This window comes from Erythrolamprus reginae, unplaced genomic scaffold, assembly GCF_031021105.1.
Source record: "Erythrolamprus reginae isolate rEryReg1 unplaced genomic scaffold, rEryReg1.hap1 H_75, whole genome shotgun sequence".
NCBI classification, from domain to species: domain Eukaryota; kingdom Metazoa; phylum Chordata; class Lepidosauria; order Squamata; family Dipsadidae; genus Erythrolamprus; species Erythrolamprus reginae.
In genome coordinates this window covers 71,340-88,176 of record NW_027248534.1, presented here as the reverse complement: position 1 = coordinate 88,176, position 16,837 = coordinate 71,340, and the positions used below count along the sequence as shown (strand labels likewise).

Here is a 16,837-nt window from a genome sequence, read left to right as displayed (position 1 = left end):
TTAGACTTTCAAATTTTTTGAAGGCGCTCCCAGCAACCAGTTAGGTCCCACAGACTGGGTCTTCTCCGGGTCCCGTCAACTAAACAATGCTGCTTGGCGGGACCCAGGGGAAGAGCCTTCTCTGTGGTGGCCCCGGCCCTCTGGAACCAACTCCCCCCAGAGATTAGAATTGCCCCCACCCTCCTTGCCTTTCGTAAGCTACTTAAAACCCACCTCTGCCGCCGGGCATGGGGGAATTAAGATTCCTTCTCCCCCTAGGCCTTTACAATTGTATGCATGGTATGTTTGTATGTATGTTTGGTTTTTTATATTAAGGGTTTTTTAATTCGCTTTTAGTATTGGATTATTATTGTATATTGTTTATGATTGCTGTTAGCCGCCCTGAGTTTTCGGAGGGGGACGGCATATAAATCCAATAAATAAATAAGTAAGTAAGTAAGTAAGTAAGTAAGTAAGTAAGTAAGTAAGTAAGTAAGTAAATATGTAAATAAATAAGTAAATAAATAAGTAAGTAAGTAGGTAGGTAGGTAGGTAGGTAGGTAGGTAGATAGATAGATAGATAGATAGATAGATAGATAGATAGATAGATAGATAGATAGATAGATAGATAGATAGATAAAGGCTTTTGCAGACATTTAGCAAAATATCCAAAATCTCACTCTCTCTGGCATGAAATGTTTCTGGCAATTAGCATTAAATTTAGCATCTGGGTGGCAAACATTTCTGACAGATAGCAAGCTAGTCTCTCCTTGAAACCCTCCAGGGTTGAAGCTTCCACAACTTCCGAAGGCAACTTCTGTTCCATTGATTGATTGCTCTCACTGCCAGAAAATCTCTCCTAATTTCTAGGTTGAATCTCCCTTTTTTAGTTTCCATCCATTGCTTCTTGTCCTGCGTTCAGGTGCTTTGGAAAATAGTTTGTTTTTTAAAAAAATAAAATTTATTTATTAACAAGGGATAAAAGGGGGGAAGGAAAAAAAGCGGGGGTACAAAAATTCAAAATGGGTGTGGGTATATATCACATGATATTAAATTTCATATTACATATAACAAAATGAAACAGCATTTCAATATTCACATTTGTATCTTATTACTATAAATATTTCATTTATCTATCTCATCATATTAATTAAAGCTCATAGGAATAATAAGTATTAGTAAGGGTAGTAAAGGAGTTATTTATAGAAAGGTAAGTAGAGAAATACGATTAGGTTTACATGAGATATTGCGGAAAGTATATAGAAACATAGAAACATAGAAGTCTGACGGCAGAAAAAGACCTCATGGTCCATCTAGTCTGCCCTTATACTATTTTCTGTATTTTATCTTAGGATGGATCTATGTTTATCCCAGGCAAGTTTAAATTCAGTTACTGTGGATTTATCTACCACGTCTGCTGGAAGTTTGTTCCAAGGATCTACTACTCTTTCAGTAAAATAATATTTTCTCATGTTGCTTTTGATCTTTCCCCCAACTAACTTCAGATTGTGTCCCCTTGTTCTTGTGTTCACTTTCCTATTAAAAACACTTCCCTCCTGGACCTTATTTAACCCTTTAACATATTTAAATGTTTCGATCATGTCCCCCCCTTTTCCTTCTGTCCTCCAGACTATACAGATTGAGTTCATGAAGTCTTTCCTGATACGTTTTATGCTTAAGGCCTTCCACCATTCTTGTAGCCCGTCTTTGGACCCGTTCAATTTTGTCAATATCTTTTTGTAGGTGAGGTCTCCAGAACTGAACACAGTATTCCAAATGTGGTCTCACCAGCATTCTATATAGTGGGATCATAATCTCCCTCTTCCTGCTTGTTATACCTCTAGCTATGCAGCCAAGCATCCTACTTGCTTTCCCTACCGCCTGACTGCACTGTTCACCCATTTTGAGACTGTCAGAAATCACTACCCCTAAATCCTTCTCTTCTGAAGTATTTGCCAACACAGAACTGCCAATACAATACTCAGATTGAGGATTCCTTTTCCCCAAGTGCATTATTATTTATTTTTATATATTTAAAAAAGTTGAATAAGTAAGGGAGAATAAAGAGGAAATCTGCATGAGTTGCAGACGTTATCAGGAAATACGACTAGGTGTGTTGAAATATTATTGGGTGTATCAGTAATATTTCGGCAAAGAAAAAAAGAAAAGAAAAAGGGAAAAGGAGTAAATAGAAAAAATAAGATATATTTATATTTATGCAGTAAGTATTAAGAAAAAAATTATAGCTTAATTGATCTGGAATAAATTAATGATTGAGTTGTAAGGTTGTAGTGAGAATCATTGTTTAATTGAGTTTAAAAAACAGGTAAAAAAGAGTAATATTGTCGGAAAATAGTTTGACCCCCTCCTCTCTGTGGCAGCCCCTCAAATATTGGAAGACTGCTATCATGTCTCCCCTGGTCTTTCTCTTCACTGGACTAGCCATGCCCAGTTCTAGAATAGAATAGAGTAGAATAGAATAGTTTATGGCCATAAAACTTAGTTTTATGCTTTAAAACATAGTTTGTATGTTTTGGCCTCTGGTCCCCTTATTGATCATCTTTGTTGCTCTTCTCTGCACTCTATTCAGACTCTCAAAAATCTTTTTTTACAATGTGGTGACCAAAACTGGATAATAATAATTACTAATAATTTATTAGATTTGTGTTGTGGTTGGTTCTGGCCTAGCTCCTGCCCAGGGGAAAATTCAACATGTCACAGGTCTGTGTTATTGCCGACAGAATCAGTTCAGAGTTTAGTTTCCTCGGATGAAGAAGAAGAAGGTGGGAGTGACTCGGCAGAGGAGGGCTTGGCACACAGCCCAGGCAGTCAATCTCCCTTATCTTCCTGATTCAGATGATGACGTTTTGGACCCACGCAAGCGCAGAATTATGTGTAGAAGAGACCAAGTAAGAACATATTACAGGAAATAAGGGAGGCCACCTGTGTTTGGGTGGGGCTCCAGTAATTAGGGCTGCTGCTATAAATAGCATGTGGGTTTGGCCGTTGTGGAAGAATATCTGATCGGCATTCGTCAGGAATCCTGTGTTGCTGGATTTTGTTGCTTTTTCACGCCTTTGAAACCAAAGCAGAGCAACGTGTGTGTGTGGGTGTCTCACTTCGTTGGAAGAAGAAGGTGAGTACTTAATGACTGCTTAAGGGAAATTGTACAGACTACCCAGTTGCTTTGGGAAGAGTGCTCTTTGCAATACAAAAAGAGTGCTTAGTTTATTTTTAATTTTGTGATAAAGAACCTTGTTTCGAATTTTCAAACGTGTGTGTTTGAAATTTGTACCCTTGAATTTTCGGGAGACTCCTACCAGAGAGCCCGGCAGAACAATAGATATTATTTTCTATCGGTGTCTTTCTAAATCAGCCAAATATCACACACCCCAACACATGTGTGCAGGAACACTATATTTATTAAGTCAATAGTTCATTTTAGCAATACAGTTACAGAATATCACAATGTTGGTTACAAACATACTCGGGATGCTTGGATGTGTACAAAGAATAAAATTCAAGCACGGCGGTCTGGCGTGACATCGGATACAAAAGAGAGACATGGGATGGCCGAGGATGATCAAAAACCCCTTCATATAAGTAACAGTGGCACAGAAAAAGATGGATTTTAAGAGATACTGGGTGGCGTGACTCAGCTGTCGGCTGGTTCCTTTCCAACCGCATTGCTGATAAAAGACAGTTTCTGCTTAATATATATGTACATATTTTTAATCCCCTTGTTAAGATCCATGGAGTATTAAAAAAATAAACGAGTACTGAAACGGGTAATATTAAATAAAAAATAAAAAGTTCATCCAACGCCCCCCACCATCACCCCAAGAAATAACGCTAAAGTTTTTCCCTCTGTTTTAAAATCTTATTTTCATGGCAACGTAGTTCAATAACAAGGAAGATACATACAAAGGAAGCTGTGGGATGGTTACACGTATGGTGCCTAGTGAGGGTTAGTGATCCAACACTGAAAAAAAAACCTGGATGTCAAAACACCAAGTTTCTAGATATCTCTATATATTTATATAGCATATATATTTTTTCCATCTTATTATTATTTTTTAATGTCTTCAAACCAAAGAAATCTGCACTTAAAAACAACGCACTAAGGCCCCTTCATGCGATTTAAGATAAACCTACAAATTGCCATGATAGTACTTGTGTTTGCTAACAAGAATCCGGACGTGGGATTTAGGAGGGGAAAGGAAGGTGGGCTTCGCTGCCTTAAAAACATTTCCTGAGTTTGGGGAGGGGGAAACGAAACGCACTACTGATCCCCTTCACTGTCCAAAAGGAACCCTACTGCAAAAGCCCATTTTCGCCACATGACCTTCGCCCTTTTTCTCCACCCCAAGGTTTATTCCTCCCCAAGGACAAGGGTCAAACCCTGCCACAGATTCCAACTTGTGTCCAAACCCAAAACCAACTGAAGTTTAAAAAAAGAAAAAAAAGAAATAGCTAGTTAACAAGCAAAACAGACATTTTCTATTCGGGCTTAAATGTCGAAGCCAAGGAACGTGACCCCCAAATTGATCTCATCTCGGTTCCTTCTCCTCTGTGCCCAGTAATAGGGCAGCTTTGACCACAAGGCAAAAATAATTATTATTCAGCATCTAACCGGGGGTGCTGTTTTTGTTTTTTTTAACTGGGAGTGATGGGAACCGTGGTCCAATTCACGTGGAAGGCACCAAGTTTGGAGTGGCTTCAATGTCCGAAGAGAAGGCACGAAGGCTGTGCACACTTAAAAAAACAGAACAAAATAAATAAAATTCAGAGGAATTGCTGCAGACCCCCCACTGCAGTTCATTCAAGCAACTCTTCTATTATTACTATTATTATTCCAGGGTGGGGTGCGGGGAGAAGAGCTGTAAGAAAGTTAGCACTTTCTGAGTTTGTTAACCGAAAGGGATCACACGATTCCTTCAAGCGGTTGGCTCTATTTTCAGGGGGCCTTGTTAGCGGCCCGGATGAATTCACGACTCCTTTCATAGGTTGAGCAGAGGTCTTGGGAGTTACTTGAGGTCAGCAGCAATTCTCCTGAGCCCACTTTGAAGTCTACGTCGCTCTAGGACAGCGATGGCGAACCTGCGGTATGTGGCGCTATATCGGAGGGCACACGCAAGGGATCGCCCTATGTCAGGCCCAGCTGGTTTTCGGCCTTGTGGAAGGCCGTTTTGCCCTAATTTGGAAAAAACGGACTTGTGGTCTCCCCTTTGTGTTGTTTTTTGCACTCCGGAGGCTTTACGGAAGTTTCCTGAAGCCCCAGAGTACAAAAAACAGCCAAAACAGAAGTTTGGAAAAACGAATTTCCGGTTTGCTGGTTTTTTCGCCATCCCAAGGTTCGGTGAGATGGGGGTGGGAGTCTGCATGTACGGCCGAGAAGGGAATGGGTATGCGCACATGTTAGTGCACACACATTACATTTTGGCACGCGAACCAAAAAAAGTTTGCTAATCACTGCTCTAAGAGGCACGTGAAAGATGTATCAACTGCTAAGCGCCGTCTTCTCTCCCACCCCCATGGTACGAGATCGAGTTCTGCCATGCACGGAGAGCGAAACGTAGTCATTGGTGGTGCTAAAAAGGCATGGTCTTAAGGAGAGGGAGCTCGTTGCTCTCCCAACTCCTGGTCCTCTTTTTATAGCGTGTAATTTTATCTGCCCTTAAGATGACAAAAAAACCAGTTGGGATGGGATTAAGGGAGGACATAGATGTGACGATAGGTACAAAGGCATGAAACATCCAAGGGGGAAGGCAATCACACGGAGTTTAGACACGGTGCAGAGAAAAGAGCAAATGGTGTTTTCAGGACTTATTATTTCGATAAGTCTGGTCAATTATAGAAGACAGCGTTTGGGGTCTCTCGGTTTTGGTGAGAGACTCCAAACCAGAGGTCTTCAAACTTGGCAACTTCAAGACTTGTGGACTTCAACTCTCAGATTTCTGAGAGTTGAACTCCACAAGTCTTAAAGTTGCCAAGTTGGGGGACCCCTTGCTCCAAACTGACCGAAGGAGTCTTCCACTTTGGCAAGATTATTTCCTTTGTGTACAGAAGCAGACAAGTTCAAACTATTGTTCCCTATTGTATACAAGCCAAGAAAGGAATTTGCATCCTTGGAAGCAGCAGATTTTAAAAACAGTTGCCTCAAACCGCAAACAACTCGGTTCCAGTCCCATAAATGCACCTGGGGGGGGGATGGCTCCTCAACCACCTGTTTGGTGACCTCTGCCCTGTAGATATGCACCACAAGTAAACACAACCTTCTACGCTCACAAATAGGTTTCTACCGAATCAATATCTTAAATCCAGAAATTACTTAACCTAGATTTGATCATTCCTATTCGGGTTGCCTAGCTAAAGCATCCGTCCCCCAACTTACCATTTGGAACCAAGTTCTGAAAATTCACAAAGGATTACCAACAAGCATACAGTAGTCTTTGCTTAACTAGGACACCATGAAGAAAGCAAGCTGGGTGAACTGGATTATCCCACTCTCTTGCTTCATCACCTCCAGCCAAATTTCAACTTAAGGCCAAAATGAAAGAGAAATTAAAACAAATGCAATGCCAAGACCTACACCTGAAATGTTCTTTCAAGAGCCGTCTAATTCTTTAATAGCAGCTGCGAGCCGCTCTGTGGGAAAAATTCTGCAATAATTGTAATTTTATCGAAGGGAGAGGAAAAGGACCTACAACAGCAACATGTCGCACCTGGGTCAGATTTTAAGCCTCTGCCCCACTACTTCCCCTGTTTCTCAAATGCCCGTGCTCAACAATCACAATCCTGATCAAATGGGGCAAAGAATTGTAAGTCCAACATGTTTTCAGGAACACCAAAGCAAAGGAAGGAGCAAACATTTCCTATTTCATTCCTGGGAGGAAAAAACATTTCACTTGCAAAGGTGCATATATTTATTACAATTTTGACCAAACCTTAATCAGAGCACTTCACACGACTGTGTAAACTTATTTCACAACTCAAGTTCTCAAGTAGTAAGGAGAAAGTGGGGGGGGGGGGGGAGGAATGACACACACACCCTGCCTTAGGACTTACAAAACAACAACAAAAACCCACTAACTTTCAAAGGGTGCAATAACCGGAGTTTCTCTGTGTGCAACAGTTTAATTGGCCTACACTTGAATACCCTCTGTACCCTCTCAACCTTTAATTTACAACAACACACCGGAAGTTCGGTGTAGTTCTTCACACCAACATAGCGTTTACCTTTCACTCTATTTTTCAATGGTTATCGTGGCACGCTGGCAGTGTTCAAAAGTGACTCTGAAATAAGACCTACACTCTAACTTTTTCTTCGTCTGCTCCAAGTTGCTTTAGATCAGGGAGTCTCCAACCTTGGCAAAAGACATGTGGACTTCAACTCCCAGAACTCCCCAGCTAGCCATGAGGAATTCTGGGAGTTGAAGTCCACAAGTCTTAAAAGTTGCCAAGTTTGGAGATCCCTTGATCTAGATAACAGCTTACCAGGATTTCTGGATAGGTGAAGGCAAAGGCATGGGGGAGAAAATATTTTTTGCTAAATTACTTTAAATACCTGGATGTCAGGGTTGGAGGAACAGATTAGATAAACAATTCCTTGCAAATATTGAATGCAGAACTTCACAACTAGCTCCTTCTGGTGCCACTGTGCGTGATTCACTGCAATTTGGATCTTCTATTTTAGTGATAAACACATTCTCATGCTCTGAAATCCACCACTAACGTAAACAAAACAAGTGATATGGACTAGAAAATAAATATTTATATCACTGGCAACAACAGCACTGGCACAGGAAAGATAACCCCACCTCAAAAAACATCAACTAAGGAAACTGCTTAAAGCCCACCAATATTTCCAGCACGTCTTTCCTGCACCCAAAGATTAAAAAATATATTGTGAGGTTTGCCAAGTTTCTCCATTCGAATTTCAAAATATTCATCCAGTTTCCCACCCCCCGAGTTTTAATTGCCGTTTCAGGAAAAAAGAAAGCAACCGCAGCCAATTCTCCACAAGCTTTATATTACCGCATCATCCTTCACCTCCAGTGACCCGCAATAACAGGTGGGGGGATGATGGGATTTGTGGTCTGATAGATCTGGAGAAGGCAAGGGGTAGAAAAGACTGGTCTAAGATTCAAGGAGGCACCCTGGAATTTGCAAGAAAGAAAAGGCTTTCAAGAGAACCGCAGAGGAATTGAGAGCAGTCTACTTTCAAAAGATTTGGAAAGGATAGGGGGAGCGGGGAATCAAGGTTTTTGCACGACTGTATTTGGCTGCGAGATTTTAGTGTGTCATGATATTCAAAAATCAAGGAACTTAAGAGCCAGCATTTGAGAGCTCAGTTCATGCCATCAACATGGGTCTAATTCTGCAATGAAAAATTTGGGAGGATGGATCTGCAAGTGACAAACCAACTCTGAAAGGGGGGGGGGACTTTATCTAAAGATAGCGACAATATTTCCTGTGTTTTTGTTGCAAATTTTTTTTGGGGGGGAGAAGTAATGTTCCAGGCACATTTCTTTTGGATATTGTCCTTCTCTCTTCTTCCTACTGTTAGCCAGAATGACTAGGGTGACGTAACATGCCAGCACAAAAAACAACATGGATTGATTTAATTTTCCCTTCCGGGATTTCGATTAATTAAATGCGACTGAGAATACAATCGTCATGATTTAGGAAACAGGCAGCATTTGTGTGAGAGGAGATAGGGAAGGAGAGAGAAGCAATGGTTTTAAAACCTACGATGGGAAATAAAACAAAGGGAAATGTTTGCACTGCCATCTCTAATGCAGAATCCCACTTAAAGACAAAAATGAACAATGGAAAGGGCCAGGGGAAGCCCAAAGATCCAGAAACCAAAGAAAGAAGGAAAGAACTCTTCAGACAAACTAGCCAACTCCTTTGTCCCTAAAACAGTGAATCTCTTAGAAATATTTACTTTATTATAAGACGGGTGGGGTGGGGGTGGGGGAAACAGCCTTAAAATATTAACAGCACCCGTACAGCTGTCTGCAAAAACAGGACTGAAGATCTGCAAATTCTTACTAGAGACACTAGACCAGGTGGAGGTGTGGTTTTCACCTGTCCTCGCTGCCCCAAATCTTTTGGTCAGAGTCCCAAGACAAGCGGAATATCTGCCTGCCAATGTTCACCTCCTAACCACCTTTTTCAAGGGATCGATCCAGAACTCAAGACACCATGCCCCCAAATCAAATACCAACCTCCGTGGAACCAACTGTCAACTCTCTAAGTATATTTTTGCCCTGGTCTGTCCCTGCTTCATAAAATTTGCTTCTAAATTTTTTATGGATGGATGGAAGGAAGGAAGGAGGGAGAGAAGGGAGAGAAGGGAGGGAGGGAGGGAGGGAGGAAGGAAGGAAGGAATTTTTAAAAGGCACTAGTTTAAAACCAAAAGGACTGTCCTGCAATATTCTACTTTAAAAGCCAATGGTATTGCTATATTCGGGATAAAGAGGAATATATAAAGTCAATCATTGCTATTCTTTGTGGAATCCATGACTTTAAGAACAGACATGCAGATCTTTCATTTCCATCACCCCAAAATTAAAATGGTAAATAAAATTCATTCCAAATCCTAGAGGTGGTTTCTGCTAGCCATAGCTCTTTCCCTGGCAGCTTATAAAACCCCTGAAAATAGGGGTGGCTACCCACCAATACTTTAACATACAGAGACAATGTCAGTGTCTCCATATTTAAAACTGAGGTAAGGGCAAGCATTTTTGTTTCTGCTTTCCAAACCGGGCACAGATTCCCCAGGTCTTTCAAAATTTCAATTATTACCTCAATATTTAAAAGACAGTTCATTTAAAAGAAAAAAGGCAAGTCCACCCTCAAATTAAGACAAACTAGTGAGACAGGCATTAATGCTTTTTTTTAAAAAAAGAGAAAATGACAAGCATATAAGAATGAAGTTAAGGAAATCGCGTTGTGGTCATTTGTTCACTGTAACAAAAATAACGAGGCTTAAAAACAGAAAGGGAAGCAAATGAAAACGGTTTGCTTTGCTTGCTTTTTTTTCTTCTTTGGATATTATTTCAGTGACCTCTGAAAGGATAAAAGGAATGGTCATCTCCAAAGATATAAAATAAAATAAAGCCGGATATTTTAGAAGGAAAACAACAACAATTCAGTTAACACAAGCAAGTTGCAACCTTTAGTTTGAAAAGGCAGAAGGATGGAGAAGCATTTTGAAAAAGTTTCGTTTATGCAAAATAACATTTAGTATGTATCCATCATAGTTTAAAAGGCTAAAAACGGTGGAAGCTGATAATATATTCTGTGTGTTTGTCTTGCCGTGCCTTGGATATTGTTGAAAATGCACCTTTCGTTAAATTAATCTATTGGGTCAAAGGGAACAGTTGTGGCGGGCATGAAAAACAGTACACTGTTCCACAACTTCTTTTTCAAAGGGCTGGCTGGTCCCCTTTAATATATCCTGGTCCTGTCACACACGGAAAAAGGAAAACCCGAAGAAACCGAATAAACACCTTGCCAATATTACAAGAAGAAAGCAAATTGAGGCCAAGGGGCTATTTTGGAGACTTCTCACCATGGTAGTGTGAATCTACTGGTCCAGTTCACACACTCTTCTGAAAGGCCCAAAGAGCTGCTCACAAACACGTGTTTCTTCTCCAAAGAAATCTCCCTTGCTTTAAAACAGAGGTCCCCAATCTCGGCAACTTTTAATACTTGTGGACTTGAATTCCCAGAATTCCAGCTATGCTGGCTGGAGAACTCCCAGAATGGAAGTCCACAAGTTTTTAAAGTTGCCAAGTTTGAAGACCTCTGCTTTAAAAGATGAGAAGGAAAATCTTTCCCAGCTTCTTTCTGTACATGTGCAGGTTTTTGCTTTTCAATCTTTTTTTTTTTAGATCATCCATACTGTGGAGAGATCTGGGTGCAGAGGACAAAAAAGAGTTTAGGAGCAAGCTTGACCAGGCAAGGAAATTCTTACGCCATCTATTTCTGGCGTTGTGGGTCAATGGGAGATTGCTATTGCTGCGTCAACCTGGGAAAATATATTCCCCCCACCGCCCCCGACAGAAGCTAGGTGTCTGTCTGGACACCTGATAATGCTTTTCCCCTTTGCATCCAGATTCTGCAGGCCCTAATACTGAATAAAACTCTTCTGTTTATTGTAGAAAGAAAAATAATCCTGGCACCCTCTTGTTCTCAATTAAGAATGCAACTCTTTAAAAACTGTTAAATGGTTTTATTTCTCTCTAGTCTGTAAAGTGGCTTTTTTTTTAGAACAAAAAAAAATTAGAGAAGATTATTAGAGATCTTTCCCCCCCCCTTCCCCCGTGTACATGCTTGTGTGCAGGTGTTTGTGAACCATACAACTACACACGCACGCACCTTGAACCCAAACAAAATATGCCGTGCTCACGTTCGTGCATATTAAGCACGTCCGGCTCATGGTCACTCCATCAAAAGTTGACACCATCCCCCCCAAATGGGGGATATTTATGGACTGGACCAGTGTTTCAATGCAATTTTTTTAAAAACAGCTCTGGGAAAGGAGGGGAAAAAGAAAAATATATATATATGAAATTTTCAAATTTCACAGTATGACTTTTCCCGTGTAAATCTGGGGGGGAAACGAAGAAGGAAACAAGAATTGGTAAAATTGACCAAGTTCCTTAGCAAATGGGTCCTTCGACGGTCTGAGACATCAGGAAAGACTGGACCACTTGTTCAGTTGATTGAGAACTGGTGCTTACATCCTCCAGGGCATCTGTGACCGAAAACTGCCGATCCCGCAATCGGTTCCAGTTGGCTAAGATGTTGTGGTATTCAAATACTTTCTCGTAATTGCCAATGGAGTTGTACAGTTTAATGAGGCCCCTGTAGTCATATTCTAGTCCGCTGTAACCTTCCCCAAAAAGCTTTTTTCCTAAAACAGCAAAATCAGAAAACCAAGAACAATATTAAAGGCTGCCATATTGAAGTTGTGGTTTCTGAGTTATAAAATGACAGATAGAATTATATACAGTATATAGATGGGATAGAATTTTAAAAAACTAGAACCATTTTTTTTTTTGGCGTTTGAATAAATAGTTCTAGAAACATGCCTCTTCAGATTCTTTCAAGACAGTTTGGACAGATTTAAACAGATTAATCCTGGAAGAACTCCAAAGTTTCTTTTTCTGGGAAGAAGTCATCATCTCCAACGACTACAAAAAAGCTCAACTGTTTGCTAAAAACCCTCCATTATTCTTCCTGCTTTTTTCTTGAAAGGGAATTTACATCCACTGATTAACCAGTTAATAATATAGGTCTAAATTATAAATCTGGGATCTTATTTTAAATGCTTTAAAACACAATGATCAGGAGAAGCTAAGTGATCAGGAGGATCTCCCAAGAGGCTTGCTTCAACTGGATTATAAAAATCAATCCACGTATATGTGTGGTATGTATGTATGTATGTATGTATGTATGTATGTATGTATGTATGTATCATCTATTTGCCTGTCTGACCATCTATCTATCTATCCATCCATCCATCCATCCATCCATCCATCCATCCATCCATCCATCCATCATCTCCCTCTTCCATCTCTCTCTCCAAATCTATCTATCTATCTATCTATCTATCTATCTATCTATCTATCTATCCATCCATCCATCTATGATCCATCATCTGTCTGTGTGTCTGTATCAATCTTCCTCTCTCACATCATCTGTCTGTCCGTCCGTCCATGTCAGTGTCTATCTATTTGTCTATCAATTTTTTTATAAGCGAGGGTCAAGGGACTCCCAGCACCCCGATTGCCACCCCTCCCGCTGAACAGTTAAAGAATTGACCCACCAATTGCGATGGATCTCAAATAAAGCTTCTCAGCGTTTTCGTACTGATTCATGTCATAGTTGTAGAGCGAGGCGAGGTGTCCCACCGAAAGAGCGACTTCGTAATCTTCTTGACCGAGCAGTTGCTCCTTGATCTGAATTGCTTTGATGTGCATCTCTTCTGCTTCCTGCAATAACCCAAAATGTTAAGATATTGACTTTGGAGTCATTATGGCTATATATATATTTTTTATATCAAACCCAAGTAAGTTACTCCGCCTGCTTGAGAATAGAAAGCTAATGTTCTTACAAATCTAAAAGCAAAGGCCTAGCTTAAAACGTTTCGACAAGAGGGGAACCGGCTGAACGAGGATTTTGAGATGGAATGAGATAATTTGGAAGACGTGGTGGGGATGGCTGAAGTTGAACTTGCTGTATTCTGGCAGTGAACATCTGTAAAACATTTATTCTATTCTTGGGAATGCTGGAAAAGGCGCTTGTCTAAATTAAGCGCGGAGGTGGAGAGAAGGAAGCAGGTATACCAGATATTCCCAAACCGCTACTATTTCTTCGAATCAAGATTTTTTTTTTAACAGCTGGGTCCATAATGCCGTCTCAGTAATACACCTGCCTTCCTTCTACATACAGGTAGTCGACGACGTAGAACCATTCGTTTAGTAACCAAAGTCACAATGGCACTGATGACAGTCTTTTCACTTACAACTGCATGTCTCACTGAACAACAGAAATTTAGGGTTCAATCACTGTCATAAATCGAGGACTACCTGCAATGGAATACATTAGCTGACTTATTCTAATATCATATTAACAGGTCTGACTTATTTTGGAGCCATATAAATGCATGTCATTTAAAAAAAAAAATAGGAAGAATAAAAATGAAGTAAAAGTTATTTATTTTCATGTCACTTAATTAAAAAAACAGGCAGTGAATGCAGAAAACTTGAGCATCAAGCCAATGATCTTCTTCATAACCTGTCGTTGTAGCATGGACAAGTTTAGTACCTTTGGCAATTCAAATACAAAAAATGAATTAGCATAGAAACATAGAAGATTGAGGGCAGAAAAAAACCTCATGGTCCATCTAGTCTGCCCTTATACTATTTCCTGTATTTTATCTTAGGATGCATCTATGTTTATCCCAGGCATGTTTACATTCAGTTACTGTGGATTTACCAACCACGTGGGCTGGACGTTTGTTCCAAGCATCTACTTCTCTTTCGCTAAAATAATATTTCCTCACGTTGCTTCTGATCTTTCCCCCAACTAACCTCAGATTGTGCCCCCTTGTTCTTGTGTTCACTTTCCTATTAAAAACACTTCCTTATTTAACCCTTTAACATATTTAAATGTTTTGATCATGTTCCCCCTTTCCCTTCTGTCCTCCATACAGATTGAGTTCATTAAGTCTTTCCTAATAAGCAGTTGTTATAACAAAGTAATACATTTCAGAGAAAATACAAGTAGTCCTCAACTTACGACTAGTCACTTAGCAACTATCTGAAGTTATGATGGACCCTCCAAGAGCTGCTTATGACCCTGTTTTGAAGTTAATACATGACTTTCCTCTCTGCCCCCCACCGCCCCTCCTGGATATTACTGCGTCTCGGGCATTTGGCAACTGGCCCATATCTATGGCTGTTTTGACTGTGATTTATGATGTTTTTGCCCAAAACCAGTCATGTCGAAGACTACTTGTATCCTGTTGTGACAAATTGACCATTTTAGCGAAACTCCTGCCCACCGCTCTGAGAAAGCTTGGCTTTACCTTAAATTTCCTCATTGACTGATAGAGCCGGCCAAGGTTGCCGTAGTGTTTTGCTGTCTGAACATTGAACTCCCCAAACGCTTTCTTGGCCAGCTGGAGAGAGGAGAGGTGCAGGTCGTGAGCTTCTTGGAGCAGCCTTTGCTCAGTTTCCTTATTGTGGCAGTCGATTGCAATCTCCTCCAATATAAGCGCTTTAAAAGGGGGAGGGAGTGGGTTAGCAATAGCACTTAAGACTTATATTTATTTGTTGGTTATGACCTATAAAGCCCTTCATGGCATCGGACCAGAATATCTCCGGGACCACCTTCTGCCACACGAATCCCAGAGACCGGTTAGGTCCCACAGAGTTGGCCTTCTCCGGGTCCCATCAACTAAACAATGTCATTTGGCGGGACCCAGGAGAAGAGCCTTCTCTGTGGCGGCCCTGGCCCTCTGGAACCAGCTCCCCCCAGATATCAGAGTTGCCCCCACCCTCCTTGCCTTTCGCAAGCTCCTTAAAACCCACCTCTGTCGTCAGGCATGGGGGAATTAAATTTTTTCCCCTAGGCTTATAGAATTTATACATGGTATGCTTGTTTGTATGATTGGTCTCTTAAATTGGGGTTTTTTAAGATTATTTTTTAATATTAGATTTGTTACATTGTTTTCTTTATTGTTGTTAGCCGCCCCAAATCTTCGGAGAGGGGCGGCATACAAATCTAATAAACAAATAAATAAACAAATATTTATTGATTAAATTTGTATGCTAATAGATGCAGTAATAGCTTCACAGTGCTTCACAGCCCTCTCTAAGGGTTTACAGAGTCAGCACATTGCCCCCCAACAATCTGGGTTCTCTTTGACCCACCTAGGAAGGATGGAAAATATAATCAACCTTGAGCCAGTGGTGAGATTTGAACTGCTGAACTACAGCTAGCGATTAGCTGAACCAGCCTGCACTGCTACACTCTAACCACTGCGCTACCCTGGCTCTGGGGGGAAAGAATGATGTTTTAAGGGTGCCAACCTATTCCTACGGATTTCTAAAGAAAAGTTAAACGTAAGTTATAAGGAAATTAATACCATATAAGGCTGGGTGGTTCCGATTACTGGCAGCCAGGATTTGGAGGTTATCTGCTAGCCATCTCTCTGTCCCATCACTTCCAAATGATGTTTTAAACCGGCTCTCTCTTTTTTCCAGTTGCTTTTCTTAACAACCACTCAATGTATCTTAACATGCCTTCAAATGACCAGTCCTTTCTGCAGGCACTCCTTAAATCCAGTTATGGTCACATTTATTTATTTGTATCCCACTTTATAAGTAATTCAAGGAGGCAAACATACCCACCGCTTCATCCTTCCATTTCCCCACAAAACCCTGTGAGGTGGGTTAGGCTGAGAATGACTGGCCTGAAGTTAACTTAGCTGGCTTTCATACCTAAGATGGGACTAGAACTCACACTTTGTCTCCTGGTGATTAGCCCAAAGTCACCTAGCCTAAAGTGGAACTACAACTCACTGTCCCTGACGATTGGCCCAAAATCACCTAGCCAGTTTTCATGCCTAAGACGGGACTGGAACCCCCAATCTCCTGGTGAAGTCACCACGTTGACTTTCATGTCAGAACGCAGCCGCGAGAGCCATCGTGGGGCTTCCAAAAGTCGTCCACGTTTCTTCAACACTCCGTGGCTTGAATTGGCTGCCGATCAGTTTCCGGTCACAATTCAAAGTGTTGGTCATGACCTTTAAAGCCCTGCATGGCAATGGACCAGATTACCTCCGGAACCGCCTGCTACCACACGAATCCCAACGACCGATAAGGTCCCACAGAGTTGGCCTACTCCGGGTCCCATCGACTAAACAATGTCGTTTGGCGGGCCCATGGGGAAGAGCCTTCTCTGTGGCGGCCCCGGCCCTCTGGAACCAACTCCCCCCCGGAGATTAGAACTGCCCCCACCCTCCCTGACTTTCGTAAACTACTCAAGACTCATTTATACCGCCAGGCATGGGGGAGTTGAGACAGCTCTTCCCCCTAGGCCATTACAAGTTATGCATGGTATGTTTGTGTGTATGTTCGGTTTTATAATAGGGGTTAGTTGTTAGTTTTTAGTTGTTTTTTATTACTGGATTGGACATGTTGTGTTTATTATTGTTGTTATCCGCCCCGAGTCTGCGGAGAGGGACGGCATACAAATTCAATAAATAATAATAATAATAATAATAACAACAACAACAATAACAATATTATTATTATTATTATTATTATTATCT

At 41.0% G+C, this 16,837-nt stretch overlaps 1 protein-coding gene across 1 annotated transcript in view; it reads right to left on the bottom strand.

The window, feature by feature from the left end:
- Positions 1-11,203: 11,203 nt before the first annotated feature.
- The window catches only part of LOC139155874 (amyloid protein-binding protein 2), a 69,074-nt gene continuing 63,440 nt past the window's right edge, over positions 11,204-16,837 (bottom strand). Inside the window, exons 11-13 of the mRNA XM_070731215.1 lie at positions 14,588-14,778; positions 12,824-12,989; positions 11,204-11,908 (exon numbers count right to left, since the gene is read on the bottom strand). Coding sequence (XP_070587316.1) covers positions 11,655-11,908; positions 12,824-12,989; positions 14,588-14,778 — 611 coding nt within the window. The 3' untranslated portion in view covers positions 11,204-11,654. The remainder of the gene's footprint in view (positions 11,909-12,823; positions 12,990-14,587; positions 14,779-16,837) is intronic.